This window comes from Tinamus guttatus, unplaced genomic scaffold (assembly GCF_059628265.1).
Source record: "Tinamus guttatus ecotype Peru unplaced genomic scaffold, ASM5962826v1 Tinamus_guttatus_pri_ptg000116l, whole genome shotgun sequence".
NCBI classification, from domain to species: Eukaryota; Metazoa; Chordata; class Aves; order Tinamiformes; family Tinamidae; genus Tinamus; species Tinamus guttatus.
In genome coordinates, this window is record NW_028288650.1 from 1,284,904 (window position 1) to 1,306,098 (window position 21,195).

At 49.8% G+C, this 21,195-nt stretch overlaps 1 protein-coding gene across 1 annotated transcript; it reads right to left on the reverse strand.

Moving 5' to 3' along the window:
- Positions 1–16,819: 16,819 nt before the first annotated feature.
- LGALSL (galectin like) lies at positions 16,820–20,360 on the reverse strand. Its single transcript, XM_088521243.1, has 5 exons — positions 20,240–20,360; positions 20,008–20,079; positions 19,800–19,888; positions 19,323–19,500; positions 16,820–17,214 (listed from the first exon to the last, which is right to left on the reverse strand). Exons 1-5 carry the CDS (start codon positions 20,270–20,272, stop codon positions 17,071–17,073), a joined length of 516 nt encoding a protein of 171 aa, XP_088377369.1. The 5' UTR covers positions 20,273–20,360; the 3' UTR covers positions 16,820–17,070.
- Between the last annotated feature and the right edge of the window lie 835 nt (positions 20,361–21,195).

Here is a 21,195-nt window from a genome sequence, read left to right on the forward strand (position 1 = left end):
CTGTGATTCTGTGAATGATGTGGCTGAATATACATGCTGCCACCTGCACAACTTGGGCAGTTATCTGAACTGCAGTGCCCAACACAAACGTGAAGTGGAAAAGAGCAGTATCACAAGCACGGCGAAGAGAGCCAGAAAGATCGACGTCGTCAGTGATTAGGCCCCAGGTAAAAGCAAATTTGTTGTGATTTGAGGAGGCAAGTCATGTCCTAGACCACAAAGAAAGGCAAATATATATATATATTATATATATATATATATATATATATATATATATATATAAATATCTCCAAATGATCTCTGCCAATCTGACCAGAGGGAAATTCTCTTCCCTTCTTTCTTGGCGGTGTTCAGGAACACGCAGGACCAGCAGCTTTACTCAGTATGTGGTCACGAGTCTGTAAAATTCATGTAACTTGAATGCCAGTTTGGGTAAGAAGTGCATGTTCCGCCTGAAAAATGATCTTCACTCTTTTAAACAACGTGAATGACAAGATATGTGAGGTTTTTAATCCTTCCTGCGTAAGCTTTGCTTATTGAAAGCAATTGCATCTGCTTAATAAGGCAGAATGACTCTTTATAATAGAATTAACCGTATTAAGTATTTGTTCTGTGAAACAGAACAGCCTTGTTTTCAAGGAGCTACTTCCAACACCTGCAGGATTCCTTTTCAGAATGACATGAATTCTGAACACTGTTACCTCAAGATTTCCAGAGCGTTATTCCGTAAACCTTCAAACAAATGTACGTTAATAGCTTTTTTGTTTTTAAAGTACTTTCAAGCGATTTATTTTCTTACAGAGCAGCAGGGTGAAGAAACGGTGCAATCTTAAGACATTTATGTCAATGTAAACTCCAATCTATATAGGATAGTAGAGGTTTTAAGTCATTTGGGGCTGGTAAATCGTAGATTCAGAGCTGACCCGAGTTAGCTGCAGCCCAGCAGCTTTATTAGTCACCAGTGCCAAATCTGAACCTGTCGGGAGAGGGCGCAGCCTTCCTAAAAGTGCCCAAATTGAAGTTTTTTTTTTTTTTAAAAAAAACAAAGGCATCTTGGTGTCTCAGGGTGATTTAGAAAGTCTCTGTCCCCAAATCCATACAGTCTGGTGGTTCACAGACTCCTGGTTTGGGGACTGAGGATGGCAGGGAGTAGTTCTTACCATCTACATCCATGTCTTTCATAAAATTCAGTCATTCATAATTCTCCAGAAACTGAAATGCTTACTGGAAAATGATTCCTATAAATAAAAATAAATATTTCTATAAATAAAAAAATTTCAAGCCTTTCCTGGCTTCCCTGCTCAGTGTGTGGGGAAGAAGCATGTTGTAATCAAAGACTAGACAAATGTTTAAACTTCAGGCAATTTGCTTCCTTCTCTGCTGAGTCTGGCAACACTGTTGATCAGAAACTGGGTATTCACTTTCCTGAGAAATTGTAGTGCTTGGTTGTCGGTGGATTTTTGCTTTTGCAGTTGATTTGGCCATTTGAAGGTCTGAAATAATCTGCTGGATGAATTTAAAATGTTCTTTGAACCTGTCAGATCATTTCATTTCACTAATGCCAAAGCCCCTCATTTGTGCTATTGTCAATATAATATAAACTAGTTTAAACTTCACGTGGAAACCAAATACAAAAAGTAAAAATGCAAATTGAAACAGGAAGTCAAACCAACATATTCTATCTTGACAGAATGTTTTGACTTTCCCCCTCCTAAAATGAAACTGAATTTACATCGTTATGAATTCTATGAAGTTTTTTTTTTTTTTAATTCAGTAAAGCTGTATTTTATCTCGGGCCGTTATGGCTGAAGTGGCCCCTTCTACAGCATTATCTAGCAGAAAGTGTGTGACTGAATTCACTAATGAACACGAAAAGCTTCATGTGAGAATCGCTTTTGGCTGTGGTTTTATAAGGTGAGTATTGTCAAAGCTGGCTGAATAAATCCTATGTACTTTCTTCTGGCTTCTCAACAGGCAACAACAACAACTCCTGAGCATCCGCAGCACTCGCATCTTCTGTATTGCTGCTGCTCTCTGTTCGTGTTGACCTCTGGGCGTGCAGAATGACCAAGCACTTGTTTCTCTCATTTTGGGAAGCCCACAAAAATGCCTTGACTTTTCACAGCCCTTTGGGAAGGCCCTGACTCCATCGGTTTTAGCTGCAAGGGCATAAAATGCTTCATTTGCAACATGCAAAGCTGCTGTTTGAGCTGCAATTTTTTTTTACCGCTTTATACAAATCTTCTTAGTTATTTTTACAAGAGTCATAGCTACAAAAGCTAGAAGATGTAACTGCATCAACGGCCCTATCTCTTGGGATTCTTAATGGCTCCTGAGTCACACAATTGTGCTTAAACAGTTCTGGATGTGTTAGCTGCAAAGAACCTCATTTAGTTGCACACACAGAGATGCACTGCAGCTGTTTTAGGTGGATCTTAGAAACCTCCTGCATCCAAAAGGCCTTCGGGTTGGTTGTTCAGGCTTATTTGTGCAAGGACAGGGTTGCTGGAAGTGAATACTGTTTTTATTTGTTTGTTTTGCCTCGTGAGGAGCTCCTGTCTGAGTCCCAGCTATGCCTGCAGCTGGGTTATAACACTCATTCCTGCTATAGGATGTCTACCCTGTGGATTAACAAGCTCATGAAGGCCAAAACAGTCCCGTTTTTCTGTGGTTTTACCCCATATCCTCGAAGGGGCAGAAGTTACCTCAATGAGGTAACACCATACATCAGGTTTCAACATACTTGTAACTCGTCAGCAGCACCTGCAAACTGTATTTTAGCACGGGTATGTCTGATGAGGAAGGCAAGGCTTGTGAAAAGAGGCAATAAAAATGATAAAAATAAAAAATGGCAAAAAATAATGAGCTCTCGGGGACGCTGGCGCTTCCTCAGGTGTGAGGGAGAAGCAGCAAAGTTTAGCACAAGTGCAGGCTGAAAACTGTGGCTTCAGCTGTAATTTAATGATGTTACTCAGCCAGGCAGCGAGAGAAAAGAGCTGACAAGTGTGGCAGCCACGAAGCTATGAGCAGTTTATTGAGAAATGGGTATCCGAATTGATGTATTGGCCACACTCACCGAATACCCTCGGGTCTGAGAGCGCTTCCTTCTCACAAAACCCCGTCCCCTGGGAGAACCTCCGCTGTCAGCAGGAAAGCAGGAAGGTTTCTAGCTCTCCCCGTGGCAGAGCAAGGCTCGCCAGCGTCGCTGTCTTCTTTTCCTTCAATAAAAGCTCTAAATGCAGAAAGCCAATAAGGAAATAATTCAAAATTACTCGTTTCAAGACACTCCCTTGCCTTGAAGAGGCCTGGCTTGTGAGTTTGGCACGCTTAAAATGAAAAGTGCTAAAATGTTTGAAGACCAGCGTTCCATTTTAATGTCACGGTTCCGAATTCATCTATTGCAGAGCTGATTTCCACAGCCATCCTCCTTGTGCTTCTCCTCCCTTTGTGGAGGCAGGAGGTACCAAACTCCTCTGGACTGGGTGCAAGTAGAAAACTCCGAGGCACAAAGTACTAGTGCTGTGTGATGAGTATTGTTATTGCAGGCTCATAATGGGCTGCTTGAGGTGATAAAACACATGCCCGTAATCTCTATTAATATCTATTTTAAGGCCTTTTCACGTCTTAAGACAGTTGAGCTTACTTTGGAGGCTTAGCAACATTTTTATTTGCCTTTGCGGTTGGTTTTCTTTGTGCATATATGAATGTTCTTACACTTAATAAGCCCTGCAATATTGAGGAACTGCAATAAGGACGTTTCATATCCGCATGTCGAGATGGTCAGGGAAATTCAGATGCCTCCCCAAACTGCCCAGACGAGCAGCTCAGTGCAACACAAGTCCTGAATGCAGGCAGGAAGATCTTGGCTGAAAATCTGTTATACACACACACTTATTTGGGGTAATATGGCTGGAAGTTGAAGCTATGTGGACACTGAGCTTCCAGTGACAGAGACAGGCAGAAACAACGTTATGGGGAAGCCCCAAATAATTAATAGTGAGATATTCATGGAGTTTTCAACAATATCCACTGCTGCCTTCATCAGGCACTTGTTTTTGTGAGCAGATGTTAATAAACAGAGATAATCATATTGATGATGATGATGATGCAACTGCTTTGGACAGGTTTTCCTAGTGAACCAACATTACGCCTAACAGTGATGCATAAGAATTAATAAATTGAGAATATTTTAATAAGAAGATCATGCCCTTTTCTCGCTAAATATCAAAGTGTCCATTGCAAGTGGAGGTGCGATTTAGTTTCAGATTTTAAAATATGAATGCCTGAAATATTTCTGGATTAATGCAAACTCCTGCACCAAAATGCAACTGCTGTTCAAAGAGAGTAGGTCCCTTCCCAGATCTTGGTCAAGATCCCAGGCTTTGCTCAGCACAGGTAAAAGTGAGAGGAACAGCAGGACGAGAGATCAACAGATCGAATCTAAACTAGATCACAGATCAAATCTAACGTATGAAACACAGCCCCAAAGAGCATCAGAAGTGCCAAGACCTGTCTCCCCAGTGGAAGCAGATTGTCAGGAGTTTCCAACGAGTAATTTTGTCTTCATTTTCCTGTGTTTACGGAATAGCCAGGCAATTTGCTCTCTGCTCAGGCAGTGGCGATTTAGTGCATTTAAATGAACAACTGATTGCTGTTTGCAATCTGTTTGCATGCAAATGGCATTGGTCCAATTGCCCAGTTGTGGAATGTTACATGAGCACAGCAGATGTAATTATATCCACATTGGCTGCAATCCATATTTTGTCCATATTTATCCATATTTTGCTGCGCAGGGTCCTGCTGTCCCCTTTGGCAGGAAATCCCCTGGGCAGAGAACATTTCCTCCGTAACTCACTGGTTTAGCCCTGTTTAGTTCCCAGCAAATTCTCTATGCAGAGCCCTGGGCCACAACCCTTCTAGGGCTGCAGCTACCACCAAAAATCAAACGCGCTTAAGAGACGCTGCAGCTCGCGCGGTGGTTCGCACTCCTCCGAGCAGCGCTAATTCCTCATGCAAAATCCCTTGGCAACAGCCTGGCTTTTCTGAGGCGTGCGGGCTCGCTCCCTTGAATGCCGTCGCGCGGGAGGGAATTCCTGGAGTTTTTCTTCCCATACTGGTGGTTGTGGAGCTCAATTTCTCTCAGTTGTCCCTTTGCAGATTCACTTCAGGGATGCGCAAAGTGCAAACCCGCTGCTGCAAACCAACCCGTCCTTCTCCCCTACTTTGTGGCTGCAAAAGTCTCTTTTAGTCTTTTTTTCTATATGAATGTCTTCATATGCAGGACGACTGCAGGTTACACTGAGATTTTTCCTCTCTGTGGTTCTAATGATCAAGAAATGCTGAAATTCCCCTACAAGCTAAGCCTCACGCTGTTGCTTACACCTCTCTGATTCTGACTGTTCATGCGCTGTTCGTAGCTAGGCCACTTCTCTGGAGAGTCCCTCTTTCTCGGTCTGAGTTGCAGACAGAGCTACAACTTTGCGCTACCCAAAAATAAAGAAATAAATGAAAACAGGGCCTGGCAGCCCTCGGCAGAGCGGCACAAAGAGGCCTTGTGCGCCCGGGGCCGCTTTCGCCCCGCTCAGATACTGCTTTGTGCAAGTTACTGTTGGGCCTGTAATTCAGTGTGCGAGTGGATCAGATAACTTTCTTCCCCCTTCACAATTACTACCTTTTTATTGCCCTGTTTGTCACCGTGCCGGTGGCATCGCGCCGCCGCAGGCCTCCCCCAGGGCCCCGAGCAGCGAGCGCCTGCGGTAGGTTTTTCTCTCCTGTTTGCCTGCAAGGAGCCATCCCAGCCTTTTAAGCTGATCTGTAGAGTTTCCCCATGCTTCTTCACGAGCAAGAAGTGTCGTTTCTGCAGCAAGGGGCTGTGCTGCTGCATCCTGAGCTGGGAAATGGCCCGTTCCTCTCCCGCACTGTGACCGCTACCAGGAGGCAGATGAGGAAGGCCCAGGCCCACGGTGGGCCCTAGGAACGCCCTGAAATAGTCCCCGTGTTCCCCTTCAGAGATACAATTTGCTTAAAGAAAATATAATGGTGAATGGGTGAGTTGCACGAAAAGCAAGGGATGATCTCTGCGGCTGTGCTCATTTGTGGAAAACGCGCAGGATTTGTGTGGACGTCTGTTTTCACACACAGTATTTGGGTGATCGTCTGTTTTATTGCAGCGTTTCTAGCTGATGTTGAATTTGACCGTTTTGCATGCCAGAAAGCAAACATTGCCCCCACATGCCCTTTTCCAGTGTGGGAAGATGCTCTTTGCGTTTCTCATTGCGCTCGTGTCACCTGCCTATGAAAAACACACAATCACTTTTACCACAGAAATAGATGCCAGAAAAGAGGGATCGCTCTGGGGATTAAAAGAGCTAATTGGCTTTATTGGCAAAATGCAGCAACGACACTGATACCTACCCAATGCACACAGGTTTCGGGCTCACTAGCATTAAAAACATTTTGACTGTCAAAAATTAAACTGTGTGCATCTGCATGTGTGATTTTACACTTTTCCTGCGAAGGACAGGGAAATGAATGTGACGCCTGCTTTTTGGGTGCTTAATACTGCTTTTCTGCATTAATATTTTCTCTGAGGCTTAAGTGCCTGCTGTTTTGAAGCTAGTGGGCTGCTCCCATGTAAAAGTCCTTTACAGGATATGCCAGAGCAGCCAACTGTGACTAAACCCAGAGGACTGGTCCAAGTCATTCCTCAACCTCTCCTTCGTTGACTTGTTTTATCTTTAAATTACCCCCTTAGAGCTCGCTCTCTGTTGAAATAGGACCACATTTGCCCAGATCTTTGCTCGTAGGAGGTTTAGGTTGATCCTCACCTCAGCAGAGATCAGTGGGTTTTCACCTCCTTTCTACTGGGGTTTATCAAAAGAGACTTTCATGATACGAAGAATATAAAACAGGCACAAATTGGAAAAGATTCAGGCTCTGAATCTCTAAGCTCTGAAGGCCTCGCTGTCCTGCACCCCACAGGCAGCAAATAGATAAATAAATAAATAAATAAACTATAAGCAGGGAGCCTTGTGTGTGATTTTTTCCGGTTTAACAAAATGCGTGAACATATCATAGTCACTCTATTTCATCCCCAAATCTTTACTCAATCTTTAGCCGGACCAAGCAGATACAGAGACTGAAGGGAGCGAGAACACACCAGGACCCCTGCATTTGGCTAAGGCTGCCTATAAAAATAATATTGTCTTTAAAATGAAAGGCCTGGGTCCTGTGTCTGCTGAGCAAGGGTTTTCGTGGCCGCGTTTTCCCCCTCTGCGCCGGCAGATTCACACAGTGGGATGCATCCAGACTGAGGCTAAGCAGTCAGCTGGAAGGCTGTTATCTCTGCACCGAGCCATGGGTCTGTTCCCGCTCTGTTTCCAGGAGAAACTTCCATTCCTCCCTGCTTTGTTGGAGGCTCCGGCGTCACGGGAGGGTGAACGTTTTCACATACATCAGAGCGTTGCTGCTCGCTGGGCCTGAGCCAAACACATTGTCTCCGTCTCATCCCCCAGAGGCCATCATTTAATAATTAATACCTATTATTTATACCTTTTCGTAAAGCGCTGCAAAACGCCTGGCCTGACTCATGGGTTTTGTGTCTCCAGTGAGCTTGCACCCATCCCTGGCGTTCGGCTATTTTGGAGGGATAGAATTTAAAGCCGTGCACGAAACTGAGGACCCAGAACAGCTCGGGGCAGATTTATCTGCTGCCGTAACATCCACAGAGATGGGATGGATCTGGGTTTGTTTACTGTGCATTTGAAAGAGGAGTCTGCCGGGGAAGGAAGGCTGAATATGGAAGAAGTCGGTATCACGAGATCTGTTTTTCAAAGAAACCCAGCAGCCACCGAGTCTGGTAGCTCATTTTCTGAGCAGGTGCTTCTTCCACATGCAAGAGTGAGAGTTCAAAAGGACAGGGAGAAAAATTAGCCTGTTCAGGCTGAGTATAATGACAAATTCCCTCTCCCAGAATACAGCTCTGCTTTATCTGGTTGTATCTGGAAGGGGAGGCAGGCCGTGCTTTCCTATTGCTCCCATCTCTGGCAACTCTGAAAGCCACTGAAGGTTCCCCTAACCCATAATTACTTTGGACCTGGCTCCTAGGAAACTCCGCAGTAAACAGCATTGGAAGTTATTAAAAATAAAGGAAGGCCGCACGTTTATAGAGCCCTTTCCACATCCCTTGGCTGCCGGAGCGTGTTGTGTTCCTCACTCCTACGTGCGCAAGGTGCTTGCGTCACCCATGGGGCGCTGCGGAGGAATGTGGTAGAGTTGCTGTCCCAAGCGTACGTTGCAAATGGCTTTTTTTGTTAGGTGAACGACGCCTCAACCTCCATGTTCAGCAGCAAAAGCCATTGCTGTTCCTTGCCCTCATAGGGTGGTCTTTTCCATGCTTAGAACAGGTGCTTCAGGAAAAGTCTTGCAGTTGTCTATCTTTGGCCTATCATGCCAGGTATTTATCTATCTCTTTAGTTATGAATCTATGTATTTATTTTGCCCCAACTACAGGACGTACATTGGTGTGAAGGATCTCCTGCACGTACATTTAGGCCTTTGTTAGAAGACACGAGCCCTTAAGGTCTCCTTATGGATGTTGGAGTTGGGTCCCCTGGAAGGCCATTCCGGGCATCAAAACTGGCTCTCATAAATCATCCTCTCTCTCCCCTCTGTCTATATAGGGAATCCACGGAGACCAGACTCGATTACCGTAGCTGAAATTAGGTGCTGCTCTCAGCGGTGTGAATAGCCCACAGATTCAGCTACTGCTCACCCACAAAGAGACTTCCCGTTTTCCCATTAAAGCAGGCGCTCAGCTGGCATAAGCAAAAACAAAAAAGCAGCCCTTGTGGAAAATGGTGTCTTCAGCAGCAATCTTTATTGCACCAAACAGCTCTTTGAAATCCTCACCCTGGGAAGCTGTTGACACATGTTCGAGTCACTCTCCCACCTTCTCCCCATAAACGCGTGTGTAATTGTGTTTGTGTACACTAGTTACATGTTGCCGTGGAAGTTCTGGCATGCTGATATATATCTGCACGCCAAACATCACCGCCAGTGGCTCCGTGGCCGTATATGGAAATTCACCTGCGAAGATATCCAGGATTTCCCTTCGGATCTATTCGACGGCTAGAGCGAGCGGCTCAGGAGGAGGCAAGCGGAGCTGCTACGTGCTCCAGACGGGTGGCAACGTCTGGCAGGGAAAACGGCGGCCTCCCATCCCAAAGCCGCTTTGCTTGGGCCTGGAAGCCACGAGGGGCATCTCGTCCCGCCGGCAAACAAGGCCGTAGGAGTCCCTGGCTGCTCTTATCCTGGGAAGCCGGGCGTAGGAAAGCCTGCAAGCAGCAGAAACCCTTTCAGAAAGGAAGATCACGCTTTGTGTGCAACGTTTTCACGCTCAGATTTCACGGCCCACCACTGCGCCCCTTGGAGTAGGCCTCTATCTTGCCGTTCCATCGGGCAGTGAAGCAACATCCCAGCACCTTCAATTTTCTTGGACTCTGGCGACTGCTAATTGCTATCGTGTGGATTGATGCCGCATGCTAATATGTTTTCAGAAAAGCTTCTTGTCTGCTGTTTGGTTATTAGGTTAAAAGCTCTGTGTACCTTGAAGCAGGTGATGATAAACATGATGAAAGAGGAGAAAAAGACAAACGATACCGAGGAGGTAGTTTAGAGTCTTCTCTTTACCTGTCTACCTATTACAACGTTAAAAGATATTTAATAAAATTGATAAGTGGTACACTAACTTTGGACAGAGAGGAACTTTCCTTGCAAAAGCTATTGGTGAAATTGGTGAGCAGTATAAGTGCACATGAATTTAACAGAATTACAGAAAAAAAGATCAGGCACTTAAAAGCTCCCAACAGCAATATGTCATGTTATAACATTAAATATAGAAAGTGCAAGTGTGCTGAATAAACTTCAAACCAATTCTACTCAAAGAGGATTAAAAGAAAACTCTAACCTGGGGCAAGTTATGCTCTAGCTCTTTGCCACAGCACCCCTTGTGCTGTCCTCCCAAACAAGCACAGCAAAGGGCCATACGGAGCTATCTGGGCTGTCGTTTGTGCCGTGTAGTGTTCCTACGATGGGCTGTGATCATCGGCGGGTTTATGTGGAATAAAACTGTGCTCTCCTGACCTGTGGCTGAATGCTAACGGGCGATACCTGGCTGGGAAGCGGACGGTATCCGCGTGGCCTCTCACGCAGACCCCGATGGCCTCTCACGCCAACCCCATGGCCTCTCACACCGACCCCGATGGCCTCTTATGCAGACCCCGATGGCCTCTCACGCCAACCCCAATGGCCTCTCACACCGACCCCGATGGCCTCTCACGCAGACCCCGATGGCCTCTCACGCCGACCCCGATGGCCTCTCACACCGACACCGATGGCCTCTCACGTGGACCCCAATGGCCTCTCACGTGGACCCTGATGGCCTCTCACGTGGACCCTGATGGCCTCTCACACCGACCCCGATGGCCTCTCACACCGACCCCGATGGCCTCTCACGTGGACCCTGATGGCCTCTCACGTGGACCCTGATGGCCTCTCACGTGGACCCTGATGGCCTTTCACGCCAACCCCAATGGCCTTTCACGCCGACCCCGATGGCCTCTCACGCTGACCCCGATGGCCTCTCACGCCAACCCCGATGGCCTCTCACGCCGACCCCGATGGCCTCCAACGCCAACCCCAATGGTTCCTGGATGCTTTGCGTGTTTGGTCTCACCCCAGGTTCTGCTCCATGGCTCTTGGGGAGAAGGTTTCGAGCCGGGGGGTGACGTGTGGCCCCTGAGCCCGACGCCGGGCTGCTGGCCCGATGGCTGCTGCTCCCAGACACCCTCCTCCGCTTTACGGGGCCTGTGAAGGCTTTACGCGACGCTGCCGCAATCTGCTCTGCACAGGCAGCCCTGCTTCGAGGCTGCTGAGGTTTAGCGGGTCTTGGGCCACATCTGGTGTGGACACACTGCTCTGCACAGCATTGTGTCTGCGTCCCGGAAAGGGGGATTCTGCTCGTCACCGGCTTCCCTGCCGCGCTGGAGCAAACCGCACGCGTTTCCGAGGACGCCCTGGGAGGGAGAAGCTCTGCGTCTGCGGGTCGTTGAATTTCCGCGCTGTTCAGTCCAGCCCTCTCCTGCTCCCCCATGTGAAAAGGCTCCTGGCACTGTCCAGGAATTCATCTGTTGCCATTTTAATACGCATGTGTACGATCATCCGATTGCTACGATTACACTGTGGGAATCTGTTTCTAATAATACCCTGATCTCTGCTGCCCTCCGACAGCAGCAGGAGACAGAGTGTCGCGTTCCTGGGCTGCCCATGGCACATGGGGTGAAGCTAATCAATACGGCTGCTGATACACAGAAACGTCACCAGCCTTTGGAATTGCTGCCAATTCCCCTTTCATCTCAAATCATCCTCTCGTAGCCTGCATTGCTGCAGCTGCAGCGGAGCAATCTGCTAAAATGATCCTGGGCTTCCCTTTCTGTGTGCTGATTAGAGCCCCAGTGCTGGGGAGCATCTTCTGAATAACGTAAAGAGGTTCAGTGGGAGGCTGAAAACAAAACAAAACAGAAAAAAACACAACATAGCACCAAATTCAAATTGTGACATTATTCTGAAAGGATTTTGTGTTGCAATAATCCCTCTGAGTCCAAATGAGCTACTCGCTGTGTATGGCATTGCTCAGCCTTATTAATGATGGATATTGTGGTCCAAAATAACATTTGCCTGGTCAGTGGAGGGGTGTTGAGGAGCCTGAGCTTCTGTGTCCTGGCCAGAAGTCACAGTGCTGTGACACTGGATGTATGCAGATAGGTATATTCCGTGTTATAGCCCTGGCTGCTGAGAAACTCTTGTTTGCTCTCTGTGCTTCACATTCCCTGGCCATACACGGACATTGGTTGTGCTAGAAATGTCAAGGAGTGTTTGAGAATTAACATGAATTTCAAAGTGTTTCAGTGCTTCCAAGCTTTTCAGTGAACGGTGCTAGATCAGTGGCCCCTCGGCCTGTGTCCATCAAGGACATCCAAACCCGGGGGACCAGGACCCACCAGTGCGTTCCTCTGGGATCCCCACCGACAGCTCTCGCTTGTGGGAAGGACCCGCCACCCTCCAGAGGTGGCAGTGAGGATGAGGAGGGTGGAGTGGTGAAGCTGCATGCTGCACCCATGCACGAATCCAGGGCTGCTCTCGCTTTGCCCCTCAGCTTCTGTTTTTTAGCATTAGAGCTCATTGTACCTTTCTTCCAAAGTGGGGATGTACAAGGAATCTTGCTGTCCTCTATGAAGCCTTTGTGTTTTTAAGCTCAGTGTTTCGTTTTCCCACGGAGTCTGCGACCGTCTGTTGCTTTGCCAAGAATGTATCATCCACTGAGCCATATTTTCTGACCCGGATCTCTCCCAGCAGTGAATATCTTTCCCATTAAGCAGCAAGTTTCTTAGAGAGCAGCCAAGAACGAGTCCTGTGTATGTCTTGGAGCAGGCAGCGCTCGAGCTGCTACCGCAGCTCGTCCTACATCACATTAGTGTCAGCGCTGGCTCTTCGCCCCGCGCGAGGGCCGTGGTGATGAAGCCACCGGGGTGGAGATGGACCTTTCAAAACCTAACGAGATGAGAAACGTGTAACTTTGGAGAATGCAGGGGCTGGGGGGAAGTTTCAGAGCCAGCTGCTGTTCTTAGGGGAGTTGTGCAAGTCGTCGTGTAAAAATCAGATCCAGGGCACTATTACAGAGTCGTATCCGTGGTATTTCTGTGGGGAAGCCTTGGGCGTTAGCTCGGAAGCGGTTTGTTGGAATGGGATGCAGCGCTGAGGTGCTGGAAGGACGTGCCTGCATCAGGAGCTCCGCACGGGCTGCGCCACCACGTCCCTTCGTCCCCAGAGCTCTCGCCTGTGTCCTACAGGTCGAGACAGGAGCGTTCCGAGCCAGAGGATTGCTGCAAGACGGCAATATTGGCTGTATATAATTGTCCTTTCAAAAATCCCCCCGGGCACCTGCCTGCTGTGGTTGTTTTGCTGTCCGGCAAGGGCCAGATACCGCCTGTGTGCAGGGTGCAGCCTTGTGCAAAGGCATTTCCAGCAAGCCCGTGCCTGAAAGCGCCCGATAGGTGTGGGCTGGCCGAGCAGGAGTGGCTTTTGGGGCTCGCGTTCCCCATATCTGGGTGAGCCGTTTGGGACACGCTGTTCTGTGCTGCTCTGCGTGGTGGGAACGCGCTCCCGAACGTGTAAAACCCACCCAAAGACAAGGCCCACCAAAGGCCCACCAAAGACAAGGAGAAATTCCCACCGGCTCTGAAGCTGGTTAGTGCCATACAAATCTCAGGATGTTGTGTGTATTTTCTCTCTGTCTTCCTTATTTTTGCTTTGCATCCAGGTTATCTAGCTTGGGTTCCCTAGGTGTCTTAACGTGCCCCCTTTCTCTTAGGATTGTGGAGAGTAAATAAAGGGGCAATTCCTTTATTCCCAGGCTGGCTGGGAGCAGGGATGGCCACAGATCCATGCTGAAGGCTTAAAGCTAGAACAAACTGTGTGGGCAGCACCTGACCATTACCATCTCGCTGGGAAAAAAACCAGAACTAACTACACTCAAACCTTGCTCATCTGCTATTTCAGATTCTGAGGTTTGCCGCAGAGACCCAACTCATTTCTGATAACCACAAACACATGTGGAACATTACTCTGCCCTACTTACTTTCTCTGATGCAAAAGAGATCAGGGGTCCGTGTCCAAAAACCCGATGTTTTGGCTCTAATTTCAGAGCAGTGCATGTTAACTCCCGTGGTGATGTCAACGGGAATCTTGCTTGAGGAAGAAAGTTATTCTTTCCTCAAATAAAGTTGTCTGACTGTTCTGCACAATGCATTTAAACCGAGCTTTGACTGTTCTGCATGATGCACTTAAACCAAGGGGTAGTTTTGCACAAGCTGCTATCAAAGCTGTGCATCTCAGTGCCAAATTTCACACCAGTCTCGTGAGCGAAAGAGCTGGCTCCATCTGAAAAACAGCCGGAAGATAAAAGAAACCAGAATTTTATAAAAAAAGAGGGTGTATAATTAGGATTAGCAATTCAGAAGGCACAACCACCTAGGGGGTCCTGGGGCCGCTGCAATCTCCTTCCCTCCCTTCAAACCAGATAAAACCACGATGCTGCTCACGTTAAAATCCGCAGCTTCCCTCTTGGGCTCCCTTCAGGAGAAGGGCAGGAGCGGGAAGGGCAGAGCAGAGCAACAGCCCTCGAGAAAGATGCTGTGCCCCAAGCAGGAGTGACATTCAACCGGTCTGGCAATACTCCGCCTGTTCCTTCTCGAGGAGAATATGGTATAAGTTAGTGCAAGTTCACAGAGACAGTGTGTGAATATTTAGTACAAAGTGTTCTCTCGAGGTGGGGCAGACATTTCTAGTTGTGACACAAAAAGAAGGCATTGCATAATGTTTTTAACAACTTGGCCGTGAAAAAGTGTTTCTGTGAAGTGTGTTTAGACAAAGACTATCTCACACAACACCGAAGCGCTGCAAGGCTCTTTCTGACTAGGCAATACCCTGGTTTTTCAAAAAAAATATCGGCTTTATCACAGCTAATTCTAAACATAACCAAGTAATTTGGGGACAGGGGTTTTTTTTTTGGTTGTTTTGACTTTTTCAGCTTTAGAATAAAGCTAGGGCTCTGCTAAGCAGAGGGATTCCACTCCACGTGGTTTTCACCTTCCTTCACTTCCAGATTCACTTGCTGAGTCAGAGGGAACAACGGAGATATTCAGCTAACAGATCCCAGCAAGAGATTCCCAGAGTTGGTCCATGCACTCCCTTGCTCCTGAAGAATCCTGAAGAACTGTATTCCAAATACAGATCTGAGAAAAATCCAAACAGCTCATGTAGAAGCACCTTTCCCTTGGATTTTTATTATTATTATTATTATTTTTAAATAATATACTTTGTACCAAAACACTGTCAGCACTCTTTATACAATGGAAAATGACGCCGCCATCGTGTATTAGGTAAAAGAATAAAAACAGAGCAAGACAGGAATATTTCATACCAAGATTCCATCTGTAGTGCAGAGTCCAATGTCAATCCTAAAGCCACACACCAAGTGAAAAGATCTGCAAAACAGCAGGCTCTGGCTTAATTTGAATAAAAGGAAGAAATAAGTCAGGGAACTTCCAATGTTAAGGCTGAAACTTTGATTTTAACTTCCCGATTCCCAGCTCATTCCCCCAGCAGCAGCCGCTGCCTTCGCACAGAGGTTGGTGCCTGTGAGCAGGAACCACCAGGCCTCTCTGCTCCGAGGACTCTGGTTGACCTCAGCAGCCTTTGGACTGGAGCCACGGTGGGAATTTCAGCTTGCAGTCTAAGGCTTCTTAACTGCAGGCCAAATTAGCACAAAATGAGGCTTTGCGACCGGCATCCTATCCTTAGCTTTGGATATTCCAGCTCCGGCTGCCTTAAACCACATCTTTATTGCAAGCTTAACAACACAGTTCTGTTTGTGAGACCCTTCTCTGCTCTTTTTTTTTTTGGTTTTTAAACACTGTGCTACAAAAATCGCCTTTGCATTCTGTGTCTGAGAAAGCCCCTATATTACATGTTTTCAAAATTGCCTAAATATACATTTATATCATAACTCCTCAGAAAGACCTGCTAGAGTCTACTGTGAGCAGCCAGGGGAAAATAGTGTAGTCCTAAAGAGTCAAGAAAAGTGGTTGTGTTCACTTCGAGTGTAGCACAATGACTGTGTTTATACAGCTATACCTAGTATTTAAAAAGCTACTTGAAAAGTTATTATTCATGTGCAGTAGCTGATTTTCAAGCGTTAATAACTTGGCTGTCTAGACAAGTTTTAATTGTCATATCAAAGGCCAAATATGTTCTTAAATAAGTGCAGAAAATCGCCCCATCTCCTCGGGAGAGAGGCTGGGTGCCGAACCAAGAGACTGCCAAATTTAATTTTTTTATAAAAGCACAGCTAAGCCTACAAATTTGCTATTTAAGTTTTAAAAACAGACTGACCTTAATTCAAACCTATCCTGCGCAGCAAAGTTAGGAAGCCCTGAAAAACAGTTTCTAGTGAATATGCAAAGAGTTCCCCTCAGCCCCCACCAACCAGCACTCCCACATTTCCCAGGGCCTAGAGGGCTTCATTAAAATGTAACTAAATGCTCAATAGGAAACACGATTTTTCCAGGATGATATGTTAAGTTTAAAAGAACCTAAGACATTTTGTACATTCAAAATGTTTACGCTTTGCTGTTCTTAACCATCAGTAATATTGTTCGTTTTTACTAATAATACATACACTGAGTATAAATAAATAAACTACAGATAAGCTTTAAAAATCGTATTAACAATACATTGTGCAAAACCTCGTAACGATCTACATTCTATGCAAATACCCTGACTAAAATATACAGGCCGTGTCCTGACACCCTCATGCAGTTTTTAACGCAGCCCTTGGGCCGGGTGGGAGCAACCAGCAAAATGCCCCTGCAAGCTGATTTATGCAAGAAGATCCGGCCCCCAGGGATGCGCAAAAACCCCACGGGCATCGGCGGGAATTGTGCTCGGCTAAGGACTAGACAGTTTGATTGTACCCCATTAAAGTGAGCGGGAATTTTGCCCCCGTTTCCTCGGAAGCGGGCTCCCTACAGCCCCGCGTAAGGAGCTCGGCGTGTGACCCCGTGTTGTGCTACGCTACTCCACTTCAGTGCAGAAACAGTATTTGCAAAGGAAAAACTTTGTTGTTTGTTGTCGTTGCTCTTCGGTAGCCGGTTTTAGCCCAGCATTCCAGAAATTGCCTTTCTGCGAGATTAACAAAAAGAAAAAAGACCGCGAGTCTTTCCGGATCCATTCTAATTTGATTATCCAGCACAGGTGAGCTATTTTGATCCAAGAAACATGGCTCGGTGTCTATTAACCAGCAATGTTCTTCCTTGGGACAAGCAGCAGCCCAGTTCAACGGCACGCGAGGAAAGGCAGCCTTCCCCCTGCGGCTGTGTCCGGAGGCAGCTGTCGCTCCTCCAGACCCACGGTGGCACCTGAGCCGCTTTGGATGCTACAGTCCCAACAGGGTCAGCCCAGTTTCGTAAGCTGGAGATCTCCGTTTATCTTTATCGTGTCAATTGCTGACAGTGTTTCAATACGGTGGTAAAAATCAAAGAGTTGATGTCCATCCACAAATATTCTAAAACGGGGGTGCTCGCAAAGTATCTCAACCTGTAAAAAATAAAATGATGAGCCATGTTCACACTGTAACTGGGGAAGTTTCATTTCACAGGACACGAAGAGCACCCGGTTACCGTTTCACTAACTGTCCTTGGTGTTGCTGCATGCTTTGCTACTTACAGACCATGTCACAGAGCGGGCAGCGGCCGACTGGCCCCCCACAGTCCCAGTTACACTAGATGGGTCTGCTCCTGCACGGGGGCATTGGCTCCATCTCACACTGCCATGGCCAGAGCGACCCTGGATCCCAGTCCCGCGGCTCCGCAGACGACAGCCCCGCTGCCAGCGGGGAGTTTGCCTCTTGCAGCAACGCCAGGAGCACACCTAAACTGCTAATTACAGGGGGAAGAAACCCTATCTCCAACCCATACTTTGCATGCTTTGCTTTGCTACAATTTGTTGCTGCAGAAGGGCAGCTCCCTGTGCAAGGCTCTCCAGACTTGGGTAATTTTCCCGAAGGAAGCAAAGACGAGGGCAGGAATAGGTTTGCATTTGTTCTCACACGCTGCTGCTGCACAACCGCGGAGGCAGCCAGGCCTCCCAGTTGGGCCAGACCCTGTCCTGGGGTGATGGAGACGCGGTGCAGGGCGCCCCGAACGCCCTCGGAGCACTGGCAGGAGGCACAGGCAGGGTCGGGGAGGGATGCAGCCCCTCTCTCCTCCCGGAGCCCTGCAGAAATGCTCTGGAAAGGCCACAAAGCCTGAACTGGACCATCTGCTCGGAGAGGGTGCGGGCATTCCCGACACTGCTCTGGCTCCAAAGTCCAGCTCTGCAGGAGCTGCCCCGCCAGGAGCAGGGAGCTGAGGCACAGAGCGTTCGGGAGCCCAGCTCGCTCGTGCCCTTGCAGATGTCTGGGTTTGGACGGGCCCAAAACAAAACCTGCAGGGAATCCGCGTGTAAATCCCGGGTCCCTTCTAGGGACCTTCTAGGTGGCCCCCCACACCACGGCTGAACCGGATCACAGCTCATGGGCAGCAGCGCCGGACTGTCCATCCGCCCACCCAGAGGGAGACCATCCGGGCGACGGAGCCCGCATCCCGCTTGTGCGGCCGGGGAAAAGACAGCAGAAAGCAAAACTCCCCCTCTACAGTATCTCCGCCAAGGATGTGTGGTGTTTCTGTCCTCTAATGTAAACTGTCAGCAGCGGGACGTCCACAAAACACGCTCTAGACGGTGTCTAGCTTGTCTGCGGGCCCCGGCGCCACCCACGCGAGCTCCGAGCGTAACCCTCTCCCAGAACCCCGAGCCCTTTCCGAGCGTTTCCCACGCGCGCCACGGGTGTTGCCAGGCACGGCAGGGGAGTTTGCAGGAGCAAGCGGAGCGCACGCGATTCGCAGCAAAACCGCTCGCAAACTCCCCTGCGAAAAAGCCCAGGCGTCTGGGTGAGCTTTTGGGGCTGGGGGAGATCATCTTGGGGGGGATTAGGACAGTTTGGTAGAGCACTGGCAGTGATTGGAGGGGCCACCGAGGTTTCCTAAGGGAGTGGAAGGAAGAGGAGGATTTTTCTGGGTCAGCCCTTTTCCCAGTGTAGCCAAACAGCTGAGAGAGAAGCAGCCCTCTGCAGCGGCAGACTTTGTTAGTCCTGATTAGCAAAGACATCTTCACGTAACCATAAACACTACGGATGGGAAACGGCTTCTAAGTCAACCAGTCCATCCCTCGCACCGCAGCACTTCCACGCGCACCGTTTTCAAGTGACTACCCCCTAGAGATTTAACCCCCCGGGCTCAGAAAAGGACACCACTATTGCCCAGTTATTTAATCTGCTCACACAGAGGGTCATCCCTAGAGACAAAAGGTGAACGAGATCCTCATTAGCTGCACTCAATTGCAAACAGCGCGTCCATTACAAAAAACCAAAACATGTGGCAGTCCAACCAAGCATTTACATTCTCGGGTAATAACTTAAAGCGCAGTAATAACATAGAGGCACTTGTTAATTTATAGCTATAAAACTAAACTCGGGAAGCGTGCTTCATCCCAGGCATTACCCTCTCCAGCTTGTCATAACACCCGGGCGATGTGTTTACAGCCCCGCGCGGAGCCGCGAGCGGCAGCAGGAGCTGCCCGGCCGCTCCGGCCGCGATCCCGCTACTCACCCTGAAGGGCTGGTCGGGGATGAAGGGGAAGTAGGGGATGGACGACTGCTCTTCGCCCCACTCTCCGGCCACGCAGGAGTTCCTCACGAACTGCCTCTCGGTGAACACGGCCTTCAGCTCGATGGCCACGTCGGCCGGGGGGTCCTCGGACTCGCCGCACGTCAGGCGGATGCCGAAGCTGCAACACCACCAAGGAGCGTGTGCGTGCGTGCGGGTGCACCTACCCGTCCACGTATACACATATATACACATATATACACACATATATACGGTCTACCGTGCGCCCAAGCCAAGCCCCTCACAGCAATGCCCCCTCTGCAGGCCAGAGGAGAGAGCCACATGCTACATGGACAGTGACAAAAATACACGTCCTGGGGAAGGAGGGATGGCCGTGGGGAAGGAGGGACGGTCCAGGGACGCAGGAATGGCTGTAGCGATGCAGGGATGGCCGTGGGGAAGGAGGGATGGGTTCGTTACCTCTCCGGGTTGAGGTCCACGATGCCCATCACCAGGATCTTCTTCCCGGGCCTCATGCCGCCTTTGATGTGCCCGCAGAAGGGGACGATCTGCAGGAGGACATGGGGGAGGCGGGGGGTCACCAGCCGCCGCGCTCGCCGGGTGGGTGCGTGGGTGGGGGGTTACAAAACGGGTCAGAAAGCAAGAAAACGCCAGCAGGGCGGCTCACCAGGCGCGGGAAGTACACGTCGCCCTGCAGCGGCGATCCCAGCGAGTTGTTTAGATGCCCGTCCTCGAGCTTCTGCAGGGAAACAGCAGGCGCTGGGGCCGGGGGCGGCGCGGCCCCGCGCCCCGTTCCAGCCGCCCCCGGCCCCGTTCCAACCCCCCGGCCCCGTTCCAACGCTCCCGGCCCCGTTCCAACGCCCCCGGCCCCGCTGCCCTCCCCGCGGCCCGGCGCTCACCGGCGCGTCCCGCTCGGCCACGGTCCCCGCCATCTTGTGCAGGCGGCGGCGAAGGCGGCGCGGGGACGGGGACGGGGACGGCGCCGGGGCCGGGCGGGCAGCGAGCCCCGGCGGAGCGGGGAGCCGAGCGGCGGCACCGGGGCAGAAGTAGGAAGGAGAGAGGAGGAGGGGGACGAGGAGGAGGAGGAGGAGGAGGAAGGGGAGGCGGCGGGGAGCGCCCAGAGCCCGGCCCCTGGCCTGGGGGGAGCCGCGCGGGGCGGCGGCGCCCTCCGCCGCGCCGGGGAACGGGAGCGGGATGGAGGAGGGATCGGGATGGAGGAGGGAGCGGGATGGAGGAGGGATCGGGATGGAGGAGGGAGCGGGATGGAGGAGGGGACGGGCGGGGGCCGGGGGCGAGCGGGGCCGGGGAAGGATCGGGAAGGGGATGGGCACCAGCAGGGATCAGGGAGGGGACGAGTATGAGAGCTGGGGCCGAGGAGGGATCGGGAAGAGGATGGGGACAAGGAAGGATCGGGAAGAGGGTGAGGGCGAGCTGAGATCGGGGTGGGGATGGGGGTGAGGAGGGATGGGTTCGAGGAAGGATCGGGAAAAGGATGGGGACGAGGAAGGATTGGGGTGGGGATGGGGGCAAGCAGGGCTGGGGTTGAGGAAGGATTGGGAAGAGGATGGGGACAAGCAGGGATGGGTGTGAGGAGGCCTGGCGTTGAGGGGAAATGAGGAAGAGGTTGGAGATGAACAGGGATCAGGAAGAGGATGGGGATGAGCAGGGATGAGGATGAGCAGGAATCAGGATGGGTGGGAATGGGGACAAGCAGGGATTGGGAAAGGGATGGGGACGAGCAGGAATCGGGATGGGGATGGGGACAAACAGCGATCAGGAAGGGGATGGGGACAAGCAGGGATGGGGATGGGGATGGGGACGAGCAGGAATCGGGATGGGGATGGGGACGAGCAGG

What these genes read in the sequence shown, in the direction of transcription:
- LGALSL (XM_088521243.1), bottom strand. Translation starts at nt 20,272, where the DNA reads ATGGCGGGGACCGTGGCCGAGCGGGACGCGCCG. An exon ending in ACGTGTACTTCCCGCGCCTG is followed by an intron (nt 19,889 to 20,007) that starts GTGAGCCGCCCT and finishes GTCCTCCTGCAG; the next exon opens with ATCGTCCCCTTCTGCGGGCA. An exon ending in GTGGACCTCAACCCGGAGAG is followed by an intron (nt 19,501 to 19,799) that starts GTAACGAACCCA and finishes GTGGTGTTGCAG; the next exon opens with CTTCGGCATCCGCCTGACGT.